This window comes from Bison bison, unplaced genomic scaffold (assembly GCF_000754665.1).
Source record: "Bison bison bison isolate TAMUID 2011002044 unplaced genomic scaffold, Bison_UMD1.0 scf7180017864180, whole genome shotgun sequence".
NCBI classification, from domain to species: Eukaryota; Metazoa; Chordata; class Mammalia; order Artiodactyla; family Bovidae; genus Bison; species Bison bison.
The window spans coordinates 14,671,968-14,689,002 of record NW_011494752.1 but is presented as its reverse complement, the minus strand read 5'-3'; the positions used below and the strand labels follow the sequence as shown (position 1 = coordinate 14,689,002).

General features: G+C 50.0%; 1 protein-coding gene across 1 annotated transcript in view; it reads left to right on the top strand.

Annotated features, from left to right (window-relative positions):
- The window catches only part of NTN1 (netrin 1), a 189,380-nt gene that overhangs the window by 134,753 nt on the left and 37,592 nt on the right, over positions 1-17,035 (top strand). The window contains 2 exon segments of the mRNA XM_010843195.1: positions 1,054-1,203; positions 4,296-4,349. Of these exon segments, the coding sequence (XP_010841497.1) occupies positions 1,054-1,203; positions 4,296-4,349 (204 nt within the window).

Genomic DNA, 17,035 nt, shown 5'->3' with positions numbered 1-17,035 from the left:
CTCTTCCTCGTCTTCTGAGGGCGCTGATCCCACCATGAGGGTCTCACCCACGTGACCACATCTACCTGATTACCTCCCAAGGGCTCTGCCTCCTAATGCCATCACATTGGGGGTTAGCTTTCAACATATGAATGTGCAGGGGGGATGGAGTCATTCAGTCCATAGTAGGGGGCGTGTCCCCTTAAACTCCTCTGGCCATTTTGTCACTGGGTCCTGGAAATAGGGATGGAGCCTTGGGGTGCAGTGTGACAGGGTGGGCAACCGCAGCTCTTTAGCCCATTGCAAACCTGGAGGAGGGGTGTGGGGTGCAGCAACCCCTGAACTGAGAACCAGGGCCTTGTGGCACTTCCCAGTTTGGCCAGTCCTTTTCTGCAAGGCCCTGGGAGGTTCTGTCACCTCTAAGTCTTTAAATTTCATCAGGGCCTTTAACTGAAGGATAGTTGTGACTCTTCCTGGAGCTACAGTTGATGGGTTTTGTGATCCAGAAGCCTGCATCTCAGACTGCCTGCCTGCCAGTCAGATTGGCTGGACAGAGCAGAGTGAGGGCAACAGCCCTGGAAGGGACACTCCTTGCTGACTCCCTCTGAGGTGGCAAACCCCAGGGCTCCATCAGGTCCCAAACCCTGTCCCTCCCACCCAGAGGTTAGCAAAGATGCCTGGCCGCTAGGAGCTGGCTGGGGGCAAAGGAGCAAGAGGACACAAAGCAGCCTGTCAAGGGCAGGTGTACCCCCAAATCTGACTCCTGCCCTCCCACTCAGCCAGGGGCTGTGAGGTGTTCCTCCTGGGCCTTCAGAAGGGCACCCCAACTTGACTCCTCTGCCCAGACTGTCCTTTCCGGTTGGTCCATTCTGATTTTCATTTCCTGTCTCCAGGTAGGCAGGTGGTCAGTGATCAGAGCTTCTGGAATGTGTGTGGGTTGGCCCCCCGCACCCCGCTCAGCTCTTCCCCTGGGGTGGGGTCTGGGAGGGTGCCGCTAGGTGGGGAGGCCCTCGGAGGAGGGTGTGCTCTGGTCACTCCCACCCTCTCACCCCCTCTGTTGTGTGTCCTCCACAGCCTGCGATTGCCACCCCGTGGGCGCTGCTGGCAAGACCTGCAACCAGACCACGGGCCAGTGTCCCTGCAAGGACGGCGTGACCGGCATCACCTGCAACCGCTGCGCCAAGGGCTACCAGCAGAGCCGCTCGCCCATTGCCCCCTGCATAAGTATGCGGGGCGCCTCTCCTCCCGGCTGGGGCTCAGGGTCACCCATGTCAGGGGGCCAGCGCTCATTGAGGTGGATCTCTGCACTCACTGGGGCCCTGTGTGAGACCCCCAAGCCTATGGGAGTCTCAGCAGAGCCAGCCCGTTCATGGCTCTGTTCTCACAGTCTCCTGCTCCCAGGGTGCCAGGGGAAGCATATCTACCTCTTCCTGTATCCACCTTGGCCCTGGGCCTGGGCTGGGAGTGAGGTCTGGATCAGGGGCTGCTGCTGTGGGAATTCTAGGCCCCTCTGGCCTGGCAGATTCAGAGCAGAAAGAACAGATTCCAGGCGGGGCACCAGTGGCCTTTAGGAAGGATGGCAGCATCTCTGAGGGTTCCAGAGGCCCCTGCAGGCTAGTGGTCAGCCCCTTAGTTGCTGGAACTTGGGGAGAGAGCAGGGGTGGCTCAGGGCCTTGGCTCGGGAGAGCTTTAACATGTTAAAACTGCACAGGTGTCACGAGCAGAGGCTGGCTGGGCGCTGGCCCCTGGCCTCGGCCTGTTTGATCCTGAATACAGGGCTGACCTGAACCAGAAGGGAGGATGAAGGAGGACCCCCAGCCTCCGAGGCAGACCCCAGGCATGAGGCTGCCTCTCCGGAGCAGGGCTTAGCACACCCTGCCTGGGGATTTGGCTCACTGCCTGGTTTTATGTGGCTGGCTGGGTTTTTTTTTTTTAAAAAAACCTTTTAAAAATGATTAAAACAAAAATTAAAAGATTACTAATTTACGACATGTGAAAATGATATGAAAGGAAAAGTTCAGCGTCTGTAAATAAAGTTTAATGGGACCCAGCCGGGCTTACTTGTTCACGGACTGCCTGTGGCCACTTTGGGGCTGTGACGGCAGAATTGAGTAGTGGCGACAGAGCCCCTGTGACCTGAAGGGCCCAAAACGTTTCCTAGCTGGTCCTTTGCTGGAGAAGTCAGGCAACCCCTGCTTTATGGTTTTCAGTGTCCTGTAGCTCTGGGTGGGCACCAGCTTCTCAGGTCAGATACCAGGGTCTTGGAACAGACAGCCTGAAGCAGAGCAGGAGGCTGGGGCCAGGCAGCTGCTTGGGGTCCTTGGAGTGGGCCCTGGATCTTGCAGGGAATCTGCTCCCCCCTACACTGGGCGGGGACATCCCACACCTCACCCACTTGACTTGAGTGTGGCCGCATGTCCAGGACAGTCCGGGCTGCGTGGCTTCCAGCAGGTCTTACGACCAGGAGATGTTGCCATGGTAACAGCGGATACCGCAAATCCGAACCACGGGAAATTGAGCCTGTGTCCATCCAGCCTGTGTCCAACCTGTGGAGCAGGTTGAGATGGTTTTCACGACGTCTAATTGTCCGGGTCTCAAGCTTGCGAGGGTCTTTCTCTTCTGGCCCTCTAGAAAGCTGACCATTTTTAGAAAGCTGGGAGGAGATCGGCCCCACCATCCGAGCTTGTGAAAACATAGGAGAAGCAAATGAGGTCTCCTTGCGAGGGGGAGTCAGGAGCTGTCACGTTCCCAGAGTGGCTGGAAGCAATATTTCAAATCCCTGAGGGGAAAGGCCTGGAAGTGGAGCTGATGTTTCAGAATTAGGGATGGAAACCTTGGGAGATGAGAAAGCATCCCGCTTTCCAACACGCTGTGTACCTTTTCCCTTCCTCTTGAAAAGGGCGGGCTGATGCTGGGGGTGAGCGTCACTGCCAACCACCTAGAGACCCAGGATCTCCATCCTGGGATTCCTGTGAGCTCTTCCTGCCAGCACCAGGTTTCGGGTGTCCAGACAGGACCTTGGACTCTTGTATCTGTTTGATCACAACTCTGGGAGTCATGGGGCCCTCTGCTCATGTCCTAGAGCCAGGCCCGAGGAGTGGGGCTCGGGCAGCCAGGGTGCCTCCATGGCCACTGGCCCCAACCCTTTCCTGGACTTGCAGGATTAGGCTGGGCTGTCTGGATTTCCCTCTGGAATGTTCCTGCTGGGACCAAGTAGCTCATGAAGACTCAGAGAGAGCCCAGCTTCTTAATGAGCTGCTGTAACAGGGCACCTGTAGCTTGCTGTCGATGATAAAACAACCTGAGAGTAGAGCTTCGGCTCCATATCGAGGGCCAGCCCTCTGCCTGTTGCTTCCGAAGGTGCACAGCTGGCTTCTGCGGGTGACCCTCAGGTTTGCCCCCAGGCCCGAGTTTTCCATCTTGACCACCCACCAGGACCCAGGTGGCAGCTGATCTAGAGTCTGGGGGGGTCCAAGGGAGATCTTAACCCCTAGCAGTCAGGTGGTGGCCAAAATCAGTGGGGTTCGTGGAGGTGACTGTGACCCCACACTCATACGGTCACTCAGCAGGGGAGGTGACTCCCTGCCACTCAGGGAGTTTGGGTTCTTAGTTTGGCCCCGACTAGAAAGAGAATCTGGAGCCGTGAAGTCTGGGTCTTTCCTAGAGACTGGCTGAAGCTCCTCTCCTTTTTTGAGTCCAGGACCGGAGCTTGTAGGAACGCATTGCTGTTCTCAGTAGGCGAGGAACGGTCCCAACAGAGCACACTTCTCTCTGGCCCTGCAATCTTCTGTATTGTCAGTCTGTTCTCCCTGCCGAGAAAACACCTTACTCTTTAGGTGTGAGCCTGTGGGAACCTAAGCCAGGGTGCAGGCCCCTCTCTGCATGTGGAAGACACCTCCCAGCACCCTCACATGCCACCCCTGCCACAGACAGCTTCCCCACCCATAAGTCAAGGTCAGCCTGAGCTCAAGAGTCTGTTGATGATGAGTAAGGGGGGCCTAAGGACCCCTCTCTCTGCTCCCGGCACCGAGGCGAGTAGATGGCACCCAGAGAGCAGAGGGGGCAACGTCCTGCCTTCCCCTCCTCCAGTCTCTGCCAGCTGGAGGGACAGCTTCCAGCTGAGAACAGGGTGGCCTGGCCCCTACGCCAGGCTTTCCCTTCCTCCCTGACCATCATCTTCCGGGGTGAAGAGTGGGACCAGGAGGGAGGGCTCAGGGAGGTTGGGAGGAATCTGCACTGTGCTCTTTCTTCTCTAAGGTCAAAAATAACGTGTTCTGACCTTGTTTCCCTTTCCCTCCACCCTGAACCCCACAAAGAGATCCCTGTGGCACCGCCAACCACTGCAGCCAGCAGCGTGGAGGAGCCCGAAGGTAAGTGGTCCCCTTGCTGCTTTCTTGCTTTTGCTGTGGGGTGCGCTGGGGGCTGGGGAAGGGAGGTCAGAGGGGCCAGACTCCCCGGCCACCACTGGGGCTCTGGCTGGTATCAGTGGTTCCCCTGGGCTGCACTGAGCAAGATGGAGCCACATGGCATTTTCTGCGATGATGTCCCTTCTAAGAATAAAGGGGAGGGGGCTTTATTAGTGCCTAGGGCTAGCTTGCCTTCCAAGCCTGGGACCCTCAAAGCCACGGTCCTCCTGCTCAGCCAGCGAGGGGAAGAAGCTGTCTTCTAGCCCAGGGCCATCCAGGCCAGGGTCCTGTAAATTCCTTCTTGCAGAGACGGAAGGAGATGGGTGGTGGGGATGGAAAGGACATTCTTAGAGCACTGGGATCCATAAACAAAACGAGGAGGGGTATGAATCGGGACAGGAAGAGACTCACGCTCTCACTGTTCCTTCCCTCTAACTGAAATTAAGAGTTTCCAAAAAAAAAAGAACTTCCCTGGTGGTCTAGTGGTTTGGACTCTGCACTTGTACTGCAGGGGGCATGGGTTCTATCCCTGGATGGGAACTAAAATCTCGCATGCTGTGTGGCCAAAAAAAAAAAGTTTCCTCCACTGCAAAGGTGGACCACAAACCACAGCCGGGTCAGCAACATTGGAGATTTGGCCACCTGCAGAAATCCCAGCCGTTTTCACATCATGTTAGAGTTGGTGCAGGTATCATGAAATATTATTTATGCTTGCTAATTGCTTAAAAATGATGAAAGTTACCAGCCCTGCTGTGGGATCTTGATTTATAATCATTAATAAAGAAACACATACATTACATCACTGTGCCATAAATCTGGGGTTTTGAAAATATTTGGGTAAGTGTACTTCAGTATTGATTAGTTTCCTTTGTAGTCTTGTGGATTTTATTTCTGCATTTAGAAATATTACTGGGAGAAAGGGCCCATGGACGTCACCAATCCTTGGTACAAGAAGGGTCACCTAACCCTGGCTTTGGGCACAGAGAGGGCTCCAGCCTGGCTGGAGGGGGCACCAGGTGGAGGGCAGGTCAGGCTGTACCCAGTGGCGTGGGCCTGGGGTCACATGGGGCTTTTGCGTACTGGTACTTGGAGTAGGGAGCTTCCCAGGTGGCTCAGTGGTAGAGAAGTCGCCTGCCAGTGCAGGAGGCACAGGATGCATGGGTTCAGTCCCCGGGTCTGGAAGCTCCCCTGGAGAGGGAAATGACAACCCACTCCAGTATTCTTGCCTGGAAAATCCTATGGACAGAGAAGCCTGGTGGGCTACAGTCCGTGGGGTCTCAAAAGAGTAGGACATAACTCTGACTAAACAACAGCTTGGAGTAGGAGTGGGCATGGGGGGCAAGAATGGTGACAGTGGAGCCCCTAGGGGACCTCAGAGTCAACTCGGGGGCCCCCTTTGCCCCTCTCCTGGTTGGCCTGTGGGGGAGGCCCGGGTATCCGTGTGATCACCTGAATGCTTTAGAATAGACTGGATTGTTTCAAGTGTCGGCCGGTCCCTGGGAACTTGAGAAAATGGATTCAGAACTTGGATATTCATAGTCACCAAACGGCCCTCAAAGAGGAAAGGCCAGAAAATTTCAGGGAGTGCTGGAGGCCTCACTGGGGAGAACCAAAGACATAGTGGACTTAGGTTGCTGGGTCTTCAGCACCTTTGGTTGAGTCTCAGGGACACTTACAGGAGAAATTGTGCTGGGAAGGGGCTGGAGGAAACAGCATCATGGGTGCCTGGGAGGACACTCTTTGATAAAAAACAGATTCAGAGGGACAACCCCAGTTCATCCAGCTCCTGGGCTTCCCTGATAGCTCAGTTGGTAAAGAATCCACCTGCGATGCAGTAGATTCCGGTTTGATTCCTGGGTCTGAAAGAGCCCCTGGAGAAGGGATAGGCTACCCACTCCAGTATTCTGGACTGGAGAATTCCATGGACTATGTAGTCCATGGGGTCGCAAAGAGTCGGACACGACTGAGCAACTTTCACTTTCAGAGCAGTTGAAGCGAGAAGACACTTTCAGGTCATGGAGTCCTGCTTCTTGCTTTTGCTGTGACATGAGCCCCAGCAAAGCTCACCAGGATGAGCTCCTCAGGCTGAGAACACAGCCCATCCAAGGTCAAGGCAGATCTTCATGGTCTCTCACTCTCGTCTCCCACTTTTCTGGTCCTTCCAACCTTGACTTTAGGTTTCTCACGGTGGTTTTTGGCTTTTTCCTTCCAAATTCGAAACGTGCAAATGGAATAGAGGAGAAGCAAAAAAACAACTCATGAGATTTCTCTACAGGCTATGAGAAGCTGGTATAAAGCTCAACCAAACAAAAGATTCCTGGGCAACTAAGCGGTAGCATCTTGCTTTGAAAAAACTTTGCTAATTCTCAGTTAAGTTTTCTCATTCCTTTTGGTTTTGTTACTGTTTATTTCCTTTCTTTCTTTTGGACCTTGGAAAACACAATTTCAATGGAAGCAAACAGTCAACGAACACCCTTGACAAAGTGCTTCCTCCACCGAGGGGCTAGGTGAGCAAGTGTGATGCCTGTCGAGATGCTGGGTCCTTGGCCAGACCCGTTGTGACCTTCTCTGGGTCTCCGGATGCCCGGGATCTCTCATGCTCTCCCCAGGGAACTTGGGCCAGATTCGGATCACGGGCTTTGGGACTCTGGGGTCTGCCACAGCAAAGGCCTTGCTCGCCTCGTCTCAGCAGGAGGGAAGTTGTGGGCAGGAGGCCAGGGGGCCCCCTGGGAAGCGGGGCCTGGGAGCTCAGTCCATCCGAGCCTGTCGATTCTTGCAGTGTTTGAATAGGGAAGGCCTCCATGCTGGGCTGCCTGAGAAAAGCTTGTTTACTTTTGCCTGAGGAACGAAGGAGAATTAGTAAAGCCGAGAATTTGTCCTGAAAGCTGATGGACATAACCTTACCCTGAACCCACCCATCCCCTTGAAGGGCCAGTTCTCTCTGGGAATGCTGTCCACCTGCTCGCTGAGCCAGCTGGTACCCCATTTTGGGGGGAAGGGAGGCAAGGAACCGTGTGCCCGTGGGAGACCTGGGGCTGGGAGAGAGATAAAGACCACCCGCTTCAAACCCACCGATTTGTAGTTGTAGTGACCTCTACCCCTGCGTCCCCTTGCCATGCATCAGCTCCAAGATATCGGTCTATCTGCATGTTTGGTTTGTAGAGGCTCCTGGGTTTAGCAGAATAAGCACTGTCTCAAAGCCAGGAGATCTGGGGTTGATCCAGCATTGACAGTGAAGCCTTGAACAGAGCAAAGACTGCTTTCTGCCTCCTTGAAGGATGAAAGGATGGGACCACTGGTCCTGGGCCTCCCTGCCCTGCGTCTTCTGGGAGGAATGAACTTCTGCTAAGCTTTCTTCTTCCGTGTCAACACCTGCTCACTCCCCTGCTCCCTCTGGTGATCTGCTTCTCCCACGAGCCTCGCATGCCCCCGTGGGCAGAAGGTGCAGGTAAATAGTTAACACCTGGCTGGAGGTGGGGCCTGATTTCTAGCCTTTGCTGCTCTCCCTGGTGTAAACCAAGCCCAGGTGAGCCTCCCCACTGGAAATAGTATGTAGACGCCTTGGGAACCAGAAAACCAGAGAGAGGCAGGGCGGCCTCTGAGAAGGCCAGGCGCTGTTTGCTTGCACTGGCCTCCAGGTCTGAAGGGACATGGCTGTCGTCCGAGTGGAAGCTGGACCCCAGATGGAGGTAGGAGAGCGAACAACCAACGCCTGGGCTTCCGCCACCTCCCAACTGGTCTTGGGTCCTCCCTGCAGCCCAGCTGCACTTACCCCTTTTAGGGCCCCACGTGGTGCCCTCTGCCAACCGCTCCAGTGGCCCAGCCTGGGGGTAGGGGTAACTTCCAAGGCCTCCCACCCCCAGCAGCCCTTCAGGGGAGCCAGGCAGCTGAATCTACATGAGCCAGCAACCCCCCCAACTCAGGTGCTCCCAGGTCAAAGTTGGGGGTGTTTAAGGGGATGGGGGTGTGTGTGTAAGGGGTAGGGGTGGGCTTAGAGATGTCACCTCTGGGGACCCAGCAGCACCTCTGTTTTTTCCCAAAAGACAGTTTGGTTTTTCTAGACCTGTAGCTGGATAGGGTTGGATTATTCTCACTTTAGACTTTGGTTTTCCGGGGGAGAGGGTAAGACTTGAACACAGCATTGGCTGGTATTTGGGTGGGGTTGGGGTGGCGGGGTGAAGGGCACTGAATTGGGAGTTTTGCCTGATCTTGTTTCCTCTGCTGTGAAATTGGGTAATGATAACACTGTTGAGTATGGTTATTGTGGGGATTAAATGAGATGATCTGGGTAAAAACTGTAGTTCGACAGTGGGCTTATAAGTGCTCAGTTAAAAAAAAAAAAGCAATGGAATGCCATGGAAAATATAGATGCTTCCCTGGTGGCTCAGTGGTAAAGAATCCGCCTGCTGATGCAGGAAGGGGAGGGGTGGGGTATTGATCCCTGGGTCAGGAAGATCCTCTGGAGAAGGAAGTGGCAACCCACTCCAGTGTTCTTGCCTGGAGAATCCCAGGGACAGAGCCTGGGAGCTACAGTCCTTGTGTTCACAGAAGAGTGGGACACAAATTAGTGACTAAACAACAGCAAGATGGAGGGAGGGGCTGAGCTGGGCTAAAGTCTCTCCATTCCTCGCTGGGACTGTGGGTTTACATGAGGACGGGTGCAGAGAGTCAGCCAGAGGGAGGGCCCTTGGGAAGACCTTGATTGGAAGCATGTGGGGCTGCCCAAGACAGAGGCCAGGTGGCCTCCTTACAGACCATAAGACCCTCTTAAAGACTGGAAACCAGTTAAAGAGCTTGACTTCACAATAGCCAAAAGGTGGAAACAGCCCAATGTCCACCAGTAGCAGACCAGATAAACTCCATGTGCCATGTCCATAGGATGGAATATCATGCAGCCATAAACAGGGATGGAGTACCAGCATGGGCTAGACCCATTGAACATACTAGAAGAAAGTATGAATGCTGGTACCTCAAATGCTAGCATTTAAATGCTGGAAGCTTGAAAACACTATCCTGAGTGAGGGAAACCAGACTAAGAAGGCCACAGAGTCTATGATTCTGTTTATACGAAATGCCCAGAATAAGCAAATTCAGGGATAGAAAGTAGATTTGTGGTTGCCATGGAGTGGGAGGAGGGAGAGATGGGGAGTGACTGTTTGATGGGTGCAGGCATTCCTTTTAGGGTGATGGAAGATTCTGGAACTAGAGAGTGGTGATGAGTAACACTGTGAATGTACTTAATGCCACTGAATTCTACATTTAAAAACGGTAAATTGTGTATGTGCTTTACCACCATGTGAAAAAAAAAAATTGTGCCAGGTCTTAGTTGCGACATGCAAGGTCTTTGCTCTTTAGTCACGGCTATATGAACTCTTAATGGCAACATGTGGGATCTAGTTCCCTGACCAGGGATCGAACCCGAGCCTTCTGCATTTGGAGCATGGAGTCTTAGTCACTGGACTCCCAGGGAAGTTCTTACCACAGTTTTTTTTTTTTTTAAGTTGAATTTTTGAGGTCAGAGTGCAAGGGTGCAGTGATCTGGTTTGTTTGGGGTGGGCTGACTGGAGAGCGGGAGCCCTGGGGACGGGGCGCTGGGGCTCAGGCAGCAGTGGGCGACAAGCTTGCCTTCCCGACCTTTTGTTCACTGGGAGACTTCTGAGTTTGGGGGGCTTCTTCGTACCTCCCCACTTCGTCCCCAAGCAGAAATAGCTCAACCAACATGGGGAAATGGTGGACGTCCTCTGTGACCTTCTGGATGTACACCAGTGGCTGTGTGGCTTAGTGTTATGTTGAAAAGATCTGCCTGCACAGCCCGCATCCTCTTCTCCTTTTAGGGTTGTCTTAGGAGGATGTGGTTCTCTGGGTCCCAGTAAGGGAGCCATTGTTACTCCTGGTATAGGAGAAAGGGACCTGTGAGTTCGTGGGGGCGGGAGTGGGGAGCTGGGATCCCTGACCACAATCACCTGTAAGCAGCTCTGGCTACTTGTAAGGACAAGGTCTGTTAATTGATTGCTAATTGGATTTCAGGAGATGGGGTGAAACAGGACGTAGGGCTGTCCTGGATCAGCCATTTGAGTAAATGGCCATCAGATAAGTATTGCCCCTTGAAGAGTTTGGTCCAGACTCAGGAGTGAAGATAAAGCAGTTCTGGCTAAGTGAAGGAGAAGGAGATGACATTTATAGAATGCCTGCTCCGTGCTCGGCAGTCTTCCCAAATCTTAGCCATTTAATCACCTCATTTACCTAGGTGAAGTAGGTACTGTTATTACCCCATTTTACGTAGGAGAAACTGAGGCTCGGAGAGGTCAGCGAGCTGAGATTCCAACCTCAAGGTCTGTGAGTGGTGTTATTTATTTATGGCTGTGCTGGGTCTTCATTGCTGCCTCGGGCTTCCTCTAGTTGCAGTGAGTGGAGCTACTTGTCACGGGGCCTGGGCTTCTCTTTGTGGTGTCTTCTCTTCTTGTGGAGTGTGGGCTCTAGGGTGTGTGGGCTTCAGTGGTTGCATCTCGTGGGCTCTGGAGTGAGGGCTCAGTGGCTGTGGCTCCTGGGCTTAGTTGCCCTGTGGCGCGTGGGGTCCTCCTGGACCAAGGATTGAACCGGTGTTCCCTGCTTCGGTAGGTGGGTTCTTAACCGCTGGACCACCAGGGAAGTCCCTGTGAGTGGCATTAACCTCCCTGTCATTTGACCTCTCGGTAGCCATGCTAGTTGGTCAGTGTAGGGTAATTAAATTTTTTTTAAATATATAAACACGTATATATTAATATATATATATGAACACATGTAGTCACACACACACGACCTTGTGGTAACATCCTACCAAGAGAGAAGACAAACTTGTGTGTCCATAGGGGACCTAAAATCAAGGTAGAGATGGAGGTGCAGCCAGTTAAAAGCCACTGTCTCCCACAGGTGCCCATTAAAGTGCCCCTTGGGAGTGTGGTTTGTCGGTGTGGGGCGCTGGAGTGGCTGGTGTGCCTGAGGCCACAGGATCTGGGCTTGGGAGAACCACTTAGCAGTGACCTGTCCCTTTGGTCACAAGGCAGCTGAGCGAGACCGGCATGTGGATCAGCTTATAGGTTGGGGGTTGGGGTGGGCAGGGCCTCGGTGACTTCCTCACAGCCTCATGTCCTAAAAAGTGTCTGCAGAGAGTCAGCTGAAAATTGTTAAAATTGCTAAGACTAACCCAGGGAAGCCATTAGAGAATTAACATGCAAAGGTCAGTAACTTTTCTTATATCAGCAATACCTAGTTACAAACTGTGTCAGAGCCAGTGAAAAGCATATAATGGCCTGTAGAAACTGTTTACTGAATATACCTTTTTTTTTTATGGTAATGGAAACAATCTCCCAATTAGAATAGCAACAAAAATATCAAATACACAGAAATAAAAGTAGCAATAAAAGTACAGAGTATATATTAAAAAAATAAAAAGAGGGTAAAACTGGAAATTTGCCGGTGGTCCAGTGGTTAGGACTCTGCATTTACACTGCCAAGGACCTGGGTTCAATCCCTCCTCAGGGAACTAAGATCCCACACGCAGTGCAGTGTGACCAAAAATAAAAATTGAACTTAAAAATTAAATTTTTTTAAAAAAGAAATAAAAAAGATTATTTCCCAAGGGACACTAAAGAAAAAATTGGAAGATTGTACCATGTTCTGGGAGGGCAAGACTCAATACTGTGAAATGTCAGTTCTCCCTGAAATCTATAAGTTTAGCATCATTGTAGCCAAAATTCCAACTGGATAGAATGTGATTCTTAAGTTCAGGGAGGAAAATAAATGAGTGAGAACAGCCATGAGTGTTTTTTAAAAGAGAAGAGTGATGACAGGTGACTCGTCCTACCAGGTTTTTTAAATACTGTAAACAGGATATTGACTGTAGTATCATCCTGGCATAGGAACAGAAATCACAAAACCGAGTAGCAACTCCAGAAACAGAAACAGACTTGAATATGAACATAAGGACTTGTATACGGTCAAGCTGTGATTATAAATCAGTGAGGAAAAGGGTGAATCGGTCAGTAAATGGTGCTGGGAAAACTGGCTGTTTATTTTTAAATAAGAATAAAATTAAATTTCTGCTTCATGCTGTGAACCCACATAAATTCCAGTGGATGAAATTTATTTTTAAAATCTTAAAAATTCTAGGATAAAGCATTGCTAGTATCATGTAATCTTTGACTAAAGAAGGCTTTCTTGATATACAAAAGTCAGAAATGATAAAGGGAAAGATTTTAAGTAGATAAAAATAGAAAACCTCTGTACCTCAGAAATCTCTAACCAACATAAGGCAAACGAAAAGCTGAGAAACATCCATTTTTAATGTGGATGACAAAAGACTAATATCCTCAATAAATAGCTTTTACAATTCACCAAAAAAGAGATCCTAATACAAAATTGAGCTGAGAAAATGAACTAGAAATTCAGAGAATTTATTCAAATGGCAATAAGTATCTGAAGTAATCAGTTCAGTTCAATTAATCAATCGTGTCTGATTCTTTGTGACCCCGTGGACTGCAACATGCCAGGCCTCCCTGTCCATCACCAACTCCTAGAGTTTGCTCAGACTCATGTCCATAGAGTCAATGATGCTATCCAACCATCTCATCCTCTGTTGTCCCCTTCTCTTCCTGCCTTCAGTCTTTCCCAGTACAAGAGTCTCTTCCAAGGAGTCGGTTCTTCACATCAGGTGGCCAAAGTATTGGAGCTTCAGCATCAGTCCTTCCAATGAATATGAAATCAGGACTGATTTCCTTTAGGATGGACTGGTTGGATCTCCTTGCAGTCCAAGGGACTCTCAAGAGTCTTCTCCAACACCACAATTCAAAAGTATCAATTCCTCAATGCTCAGCTTTCTTTATAGTCCAGCTCTCACATCCATATATGACTACTGGAAAAACCATAGCTTTGACTAGACGGACCTTTGTTGGCAAAGTAATGTTTCTGCTTTTTAATATGCTGTCTAGGTTGGTCATAGCTTTTCTTCCAAGGAGCAAGAGTCTTTTAATTTCATGGCTGCAGTCACCATCTGCAGTGATTTTGGAGCCCAAGGAAATAAAGTCTGTCACTGTTTCCCCATCTGTTTGCCATGAAATCATGGGACTGGATGCCATGATCTTCGTTTTTTGAATGTTGAGTTTTAAGCTGGCTTTTTCACTCTCCTCTTTCACTTTCATCAACAGACTCTTCAGTCCCTCTTTGCTTTCTGCCATAAGGGTGGTGTCATCTGCATATCTGAGGTATCTGATATTTCTCCCGGCAATCTTGATTCCAGCTTGTGCTTCATTCAGCCCAGCATTTCACATGATGCGTATAAGTTAAATAAGCAGGGTGACAATATACAGCTTTGACGTACTCCTTTCCCAATTTGGAACCAGTCCGTTGTTCCATGTCCAGTTCTAGCTGTTGCTTCTTGACCTGCGTACAAATTTCTTAGGAGGCAGGAAAGGTGGTCTTGTATTCCCATCTCTTTAAGAATTTTTTCCACAGTTTGTTGTATTTGAAGTATTACACTTTAGTTAATAAATATTTTTATTTAATAAGTATTTGCTTCATAAAGAAATAATATTAGCAAGAATACATTTTAGGGACTTTCCTGGTGGTCCAGTGTCAGAAGACTTCAAGCTCCCAATGCAGGGGGCCTGGGTTAGATCCCCGGTCAAGAAACTAGATCCCACATGCTGCAACTGAGACCTGGCACAGCCAAACAAATAAATACTGAAAAAAGAATACCACTTAAAAACCCTTATTAAATTGACATTAGTAAACAAAAAGTAATTCCTAGTGTTAAAGGAGTTAGGGAAACAGGCACTCACCTGCTCTGGTGATGGGAAGGTAACTTGGTACCACTTTTATGAAGGGCGATTTAGCATCATGTATCAAAATGTATTTCTGACTCCATCCTTTCCCTCATAGGAGTTTAGCCTAAGGAATAGTGATGTATGGCAAGACTTAGCTACAAGGACCAAATGTCTTTCAGTAGTGTTTTAGTGACTCCGTTATGAAATATCCATATAATTATGTTGTAGGAGAATATTTGAATATGAAATGAAAAGATACAGTATGCCCGCTAAAGCAGATGACACATATAATTACATGCGGAGGATCAACTTTGGTTGGTGAAAAGACTTGCTTACACAGCATTTCGGAGAAATTATTTCGTTTGTGCTCATATATTCACATAGTTCCCAGCCTGGGACTGTTTTGCCCCCAGGGGATGTTTGGACATTACTGGAGACATTTTTGGTTGTCAGTAGGAGGAGAGTGCTAGTGGCATCTAGTAGGTTGGGGCCAGGGATGCTGCTGAACATCCTGTATCACACAGGACAGCCCCCTCGGCGATGGATTATCCAGCCCTGAATGGTAATAGGAGTGCCGAGGTTGAGAACGCAGGTGTATTTTTGCAAGATAGCACCCACGTGCTCTCTCCAGAAGTACTGAGGCAGGATGCTGCTGGTGATTTCTCAGTTACTCGTCAAATTGAAACAGATGCAGCTGAGGGTTTAGAAGGGGACTTCCTAGGTGGCTCAGTGGTAAAGAATCTGCCTGCCAATGCAGGAAACTCAGATTTGATCCTGGGGTCGAAAAGACCCCTGGAGTAGGAAATGGCAACCCACTCCTGTGTTCTTCCCTGGAAAATCCTGTGGACAGAGGAGGCTGGGGGGCTTCAGTCCATGGGGTTGCAGAGTCGAACATGACTGAGCACGCACGCACATGCATGAAGGTTTAGAAAGTGAAGTTTTTCTCTCTCTCTTTTTTTTTAATAATAATTATTTATTTGGGCGCATTGGGTCTTAGTTGTGGCATGCAGGCTTCATTGCCCCAGGACATGTGGAGTCTTACTTCTGTGACCAGGGATCGAATGCAGTCCCGTCCATTGTAAGATGGATCCTCAACCGTTACTGGACCACCTAGGGAGTCTCTAAACTGAAATTTTCGGAAATCAGCTAGCTGTGATTTCAGAAATCATAGGTAATGCTATGCTCACATAGGTAAGTGTTTGTCTGATCCTTTTTCCATGGTGAATTTTAGCCCAACCAAATATGAAATTTATCCAAAGTTCTGAGCTTTACTATGTATTACTGTATTTTGAATTAATGTGATTTAACTGATTTAAAATTTTTATGATGAAAAATCTTGGAGCAGTGGCCAGAACAGAGTTAGACTTCCGTGTTCCCATCACATTGATTTAACACTTAACATCATGCCCCATTTGCTTCAATGATTTTTTTTTTTTGCCAAAAGATTTTCCGAGAAAAGCTTAGACATTATGACATTTCACCCCTAAATATTTCAGAACCCCTCCTTCTGAAAAAGAACATTTCTTACATCTTCTCAGTAGTTTTATTACACCTAACAAAAGGAACAATAATTCTTTAATATCATCAGATGCCCAGTCCACCTTTCAGCTTTCTTGGTTCTCCCCCAAATGTCTTTTGCAGCTGGTCTACTCAGTGGTTTAATGATTACAACATAATGCAATCATGTGCTACACGAAGCATTATATTTAGAAGTGCATTAGCGTTCTGTTTTTGAGGGTAGAATGTGTGTGAAGTGCCGTGTCAAATGAAAAGTGCTACCTGCGTGTTACCTGTAGTCATTGTTAACTTCATGATCTTAAGGGGCATGGCCACATCTGGCCATAGGGTCGTGGGCTTTGGGGACAGGGGTTGGGTGATAGCTCTGAGCTTCCTTCAGGGGAGTGTCCCTGAGGAATGGGCACCTCCACAGCTGAAGGGACAAGGGAGCCAGCCACCATCATAAATCCTTGTCACTACCCTCTGTGATGGGAGCTGAGGGTGCTGGAGCTAAAAGCCATTCAGCAGTGGCTTCAGGTGCCAAGCGGGGCTGGAGAATTCTCGGGTGTGGGGCTGTCCCCTGCATTTTCCATTTGGTTCAGCATCTCTAAATGGTTGTGACCATCCAATATCCTCTGGTGACAAAACAGCTTCTGGTTAAAAACTGCCGGGTTCTGGTTAAGCCCAGATTTCCGGACATCAGTGGTGTTCCCTAAAACACTCTGGGAAAGGAACCAGAGGCTGAGCCAGGGGACTCAGTGGTTCCCAAGGCCCCTTTCTCTCGAGCAGCACCCGCCCATTCCTCTTGCCCTGGCTGGAGACCGGACCGATCTGTATGTGTTAGGTTGGACCGAATGGAATTGCCATTTTCTTTGAGCATTTGTGGCCCACAGAAGTGGCGATTCACACGACTCAACTGACTGCTTCTGTCCTTTTGGCCAGCAGACCCAGGCAGCCTGCTGGACAGACTTTCTCTCTCTGTCTGTCAGTCTGTCTCTGAGACTTTTCTCTGCCTTTGTCTCTGCCTCTCTTCTCTGCCACCTTCCTTATTCCTTCGCTTTCCCTCCATCTCCTCCCCCTCCCTTTCCCCCCTTTTTAGGGCCTGCACAAAGGGCCGAGGGCAGAGGTCAGGCTGGGGTGAGCAGGACCGGGAGATCGCGCCGCCCCCGTCCCACCACCGGGGGCCTCAGTCACCCTGGGGAGCACAAAGGAAGCCCCTTGGCCTGGGAGGTTTCAGGACCCTCATTGTTCCTCTTTGGCCAGGCCTTTGCAGGTGGAGCTGCCACCAGCCTTGGAGGAAGATAAAGGGATGAGCCCCCAGAGGCCAGGGGAGCATGTGGGGGCGGAATATTC